At 39.5% G+C, this 5,000-nt stretch overlaps 2 protein-coding genes across 3 annotated transcripts in view; both read left to right on the forward strand.

Moving 5' to 3' along the window:
- Window positions 1-2,095, forward strand: part of hps5 (HPS5 biogenesis of lysosomal organelles complex 2 subunit 2) — a 22,096-nt gene extending 20,001 nt beyond the window's left edge. For both annotated transcript variants that reach the window (XM_060886413.1, XM_060886412.1), the window contains exon 22: window positions 1,342-2,095. In XM_060886413.1, the coding sequence (XP_060742396.1) occupies window positions 1,342-1,402 (61 nt within the window). In that variant the 3' untranslated portion in view covers window positions 1,403-2,095. The remainder of the gene's footprint in view (window positions 1-1,341) is intronic.
- Window positions 2,096-2,443: 348 nt separating this feature from the next.
- epx (eosinophil peroxidase) overlaps window positions 2,444-5,000 on the forward strand; it is an 11,868-nt gene continuing 9,311 nt past the window's right edge. Inside the window, exons 1-3 of the mRNA XM_060886716.1 lie at window positions 2,444-3,116; window positions 4,024-4,068; window positions 4,983-5,000. The exon at window positions 4,983-5,000 is cut by the window's right edge and continues 67 nt beyond it. Of these exons, the coding sequence (XP_060742699.1) occupies window positions 2,972-3,116; window positions 4,024-4,068; window positions 4,983-5,000 (208 nt within the window). The 5' untranslated portion in view covers window positions 2,444-2,971. The remainder of the gene's footprint in view (window positions 3,117-4,023; window positions 4,069-4,982) is intronic.

Genomic DNA, 5,000 nt, shown 5'->3' on the forward strand with positions numbered 1-5,000 from the left:
GCATGATTTTCTAACATTGTTTTATCTATTTGATTTGTATTTGGAAATAAAAACAATTGTCCTTTTTTTGCCTGCTGTATTAGGAAGAAAGATTCACGTATAAAGTCCCATAAAACAGGACAGCAGATTAAAGGTGGGGTCACCGTTGTTTTAGAAATGCTTCAGAAAACTGCGTTGGGCCGGCAAACAAAACAAAAACAAAACTAACGTGTAGCCAATGAGCAGAAAGGGGCGTGTCTTGTCAATATGGGCGGAGAGAGTGTTCAGTGCGCATGTGTGACATTAGCAGAAAGCGTTTTTAACATTGACATGGAGGATAAAAACAAAGAAAGAAAGAGAAGAAAGGCTTACGATAAGGTAAGAAGTAGGACGTGTTAATATAGGATGAGCTTTCCAGCGCTGGAGAGAACTGAAGGAGCAGGAAGGCCTACGGTGGGACGCCGAGGGACTTAAGTAAAGTTGGCCGTGTGTATTAAAAAGACATTTCCCCCAAGTAAGTGTTGTATAACTATCAGGACATCAGTGATGTGTGAGCTGAATTTGGTGACAGTAAAGTGTATTACAGTGAAGTTATTGACTGTTTTTTAGTATTCGCTTTTCAGGTTTTGCATTTTGCAGACGGTCCCTTGGAATCTGTCTCTTAGTCGTCTGCACATAGACACTTGTGTGTTTTGTCCACTGCAGAGGAAAGCTGATTTTGAGGAAAATTGAGTTGTAGCTGCGCGTCTACATTACTACGATAGAAAAGAGGTGTTATTTGTGTAATAAGAGCGTTTAGCTCAGGAGTTATTGACTCGGGAAACTCGAATCTGTGAATATGCGACCAACTTTACTTAAGACGCCGAGGCGCTTTTTTCCTTCTCGATAGGTGAGTAACGTTGGTTTTGCTTTGTTACACAGAACTAATATATGCCGTTGTCCTTTACATGATTATGCTTGTGTGTCATTTTTGCTTGTTTGTTTATCTGCAGTTGTATTGTTCTTCCCTTCAGCTATGATAAAGACACATTTCTGTCCATTAGTTGTCTGGGTTACGTATGTATGTGTGGGCGGAGCTATCGATACAGGGGTGGGACCCGTTTGGGTTAGGGGCGTGTTTTTATTTTGGTGATTTCAAATGTCAACATTGGCTTTCAAACAACGGAGACCCCACCTTTAAGGACTTGGTTCCCAGTGCTGTTCCTGGACAATGGAAGTGTCAATTATCAGCATATAAGAATATATAAAAAAGGAATTCTTTAGTTTACTTGGAGGTTTAAACGGTGCACTATAAGTTGAAGTTGAAGTTGTTTGACATTCTTATTTCGTGCCCTTGTTTTGAACATTTTGTCCTCTTCACAGAGCTCTGATCCAGACCATGCTGGAGCGCTGTGATCGGTTCCTTTGGTCTCAGCAGGCCTAATGAACAATCCTCCTCCCTAATCTGCTCATGTTCTTACTGCCCCACGACAATCTGCCTGCAGTCTTCTAGCTTCTACACTACAGTCTGTTAGTCTGGACCCAGTTTTGCTTTTCACCAGCCGATTTGGTTTGTCAGACAGATCGTACGTAGTTTAACACTTTGTCTTTGATTTGTTTTGAGCAATTTTAACAAATTACGTTTTGCTCTTGATGCTCTTTTAAAATTGAGTCTTATTTGCTCCTTAATTATGCAAATACGAAGCTGCGAGTGATAAAATCCAGACCAACGTGTTGGGTAGGTTTCTTTTCTAAACACACTGAAAAGTGCTCAAATAATACACTCTTAAAAAGGCTGAAGTTATAGGAATATATGCTTTGTTTAAAGGTGTAAGTTGTACTTGTACACCATGCACTAAACCCATTTTATTAAGTATTATTTCACAGAACTTCTAACCCTTCTGTGTAAGCAGCTGCTGACATTTCAGTTATGTTTTTGGCTCGACAGTATTAACACTTCTAAAACGTGACATGCTTTTAAAGTTATTTATCTATTTAATTGAACGTTCTTTAAAAACAGATGTGAACATTTTTATAGAGTTGTATCTGAAGATTACGGAATAAAATAATTGTATTGTATAATTTTTGACTTGCAGCTATGGCACCTGTAGTGATAATAAACATCTGTATGTCTAAAGTAAGATGGTGAGATTCTTTATTCGTTTGCGTTGGCAATGTTTTAGACTGTGTGCTCAAATGTATGAACATCCACTAATGAATATATGGATAACGAATTCATTCGTTTCTGTAATACATGATTTTTCTGTTCAATCAATACATTCATTCATTTTCTACCGCTTATCCGAAGCGCAGGATATCAAGGCAGGATACACCCTGGATGGAGTGCCAACCCATCGCAGGGCACACACACACTCTCTCATTCACTCACACAATCACACACTACGGACAATTTTCCAGAGATGCCAATCAACCTACCATGCATGTCTTTGGACCGGGGGAGGAAACCGGAGTACCCGGAGGAAACCCCCGAGGCACGGGGAGAACATGCAAACTCCACACACACAAGGTGGAGGCGGGAATCGAACCCCCAACCCTGGAGGTGTGAGGCGAACGTGCTAACCAATAAGCCACCGTGGGGGCTTTTACCCTTAAAAAGGGACTTTTACCCTACTATAAAAGATTTTTCTTTAGCTTTAACAATGAAAGTAGTTACTAGTAATGTTTTTGTTAATATAATAATTTGTTAATATAACCTACTGTAATAGATTTTAACGAAAAATGTCTGCATTTTTAGATTGCATTTTTTTTTTTCAATCAGGAGTCTTGAGCTGTCACTGAGAGAGAAAACAATATCTAGGAGGCAAAAGGAAAGGAGTTAGAAAATAAACACACGTATTAAGACACATTTAAAAGATTCGGCTTTACCTCTGGTACAAAACGGCCTTGTTGAATTCTGATAATTCACTAATAATTAGTTCAAATCCTTAATAAAGCTCAACAAAATGTCACCTTCCCAGCGTTCTCTTTCCTCACAAATATCTTCCTCTTCTTGATGACTATTCTTCCTGGCACAGCTTCAGTCAGATTGAGTTCACACACACACCTGGAGAAGAGAATACTGACGGTGAGAGAACTGGACGAGAGAAAACAGAGAACCTTCTGCTCTACTGATAAGAAAACGGGCTTCAAATTGGAAGGTGAGGACTGCGAATGACGTCAGGGAGAGGATTTGAGTTCGCTGCTTGTGTTGAGGTTTCTATTATTCTATTATTCTAACTGTGTGAGTGAGCGAAAGCCAAATAATCTTTAAGTCTTAAATAAACGTGTGCGTCGATGACACGCAGAACCTACAAAGGAAGTCAGTCTGTCTGAAAGCTGATGTTACCCTCTTACGGGTTTACGTTAATCTACATGTATTCATGCTAAAACACATAAAAGGGGACAATTTAAAAAAAAATATATTTGATTTGATGGACGTTTGTGTTTGATTTTTGGCATCATTTGCACTGTGTGTGTGTGTGTGTGTGTGCGTGTGCGCGCGCGTGTGTGGCCGGTATTGTTTGATGTGGGATCGTTGTCACCATGTGCACAGATAAGAAAATTCTGCACATACCGGATCGGCTCAGGTCAGAGTATAAAAGTCATAACCTTGGCGATGACCAATTATTAGCGAATTGCCCGTTCACATTTGGGATGTTTGGTTGAGTCGTGCATGCTAACACACTGTAAACACACACACACCGCATCGATCGATTGTTCGGACTGAAGTGTTCTAGTGTCAACTGATCAGCACTACAAATGGAGTCTGTTCATATGGTAAGTGTTAATTACGCGCATACTTCATGTTTGCGACGAAGGTTAATCTACAACGGAAATATCGTTCTCGTTAAAAGCTGTTAATACTCGGACGTGAATTCTGTCGCTGCTGTTTTAGACGACGTTCTGTTCCTCGACTCTGACGCTCAAGACGTCTTTGCTGCTCCTGTTTGCGTCTCAGTTTTCAGGTGGCTAATATTCTATTTTTTTAAAATATTTTTTTGCTGAAATCACTTTTTTATTCATTTATTATTAAAACTTAACAAATGTACGTTGTTCTGATTCCAGGAGTGAGGTCAATTCAATCAATTCTGGAGATCAATTCTACTCAAGGTAACTAAACTGGAAATAAAGTAAGAGTGCACTTCGTAATGATAGAATACTGTAGCAATAGATTTAATTCAGCTCTTAATTAAACTTGATGCAATTGAATATGGTTTTGAACAGAGTCAGATTTATGTCGAACGTCCTAATATGAGATTACGGTACATTTTATTTGTTTTTGTTTTTTTTAAGCTTGAACTAGATAATTTGATACCTGCAAATAATTTATGTATTTTTCTTGAAAGAAGCAAAATGACCTGCTCATAGAATAAGAATAAGAATAAGAATGTTTAAACCTTGTAATTAGTAATAGTCTTACATTTTTTTGGTAATGACAAAATAAATACCAGATAAATTCGATATTCAGTATTCAAGATGTTTACACTTGTTAAGATTTTTTTGGTCTCAGAATGGCTTTCTGGGGGCACGGTGGCTTAGTGGTTAGCAGGTTCGCCTCACACCTCCAAGGTTGGGGGTTCGATTCCCACCTCCGCCTTGTGTGTGTGGAGTTTGCATGTTCTCCCCGTGCCTCCGGGTACTCCGGTTTCCTCCCCGGTCCAAAGACATACATGGTAGGTTGATTGGCATCTCTGGAAAATTGTCCGTAGTGTGTGATTGCGTGAGTGAATGAGAGTGTGTGTGTGTGCCCTGCGATGGGTTGGCACTCCGTCCAGGGTGTATCCTGCCTTGATGCCAGATGACGCCTGAGATAGGCACAGGCTCCCCGTGACCTGAGGTACTTCGGATAAGCGGTAGAAAATGAGTGAGTGAGTGAGAATGACTTTCTTTACTTTTGGTCACAAGGAAACTGTTAAGGCAAATCTATTAATTCAATACTTATTTCTGCTAACAACATTGAATTATGTAAAACATTTTTTGTTAGAGGGTTCGTAAGAGTAAGTAAACAGCATATATGTGTGCAGAGTATGTGGGATCCACCT

Source organism: Tachysurus vachellii, chromosome 14 (genome assembly GCF_030014155.1).
Source record: "Tachysurus vachellii isolate PV-2020 chromosome 14, HZAU_Pvac_v1, whole genome shotgun sequence".
Classification (NCBI taxonomy): domain Eukaryota; kingdom Metazoa; phylum Chordata; class Actinopteri; order Siluriformes; family Bagridae; genus Tachysurus; species Tachysurus vachellii.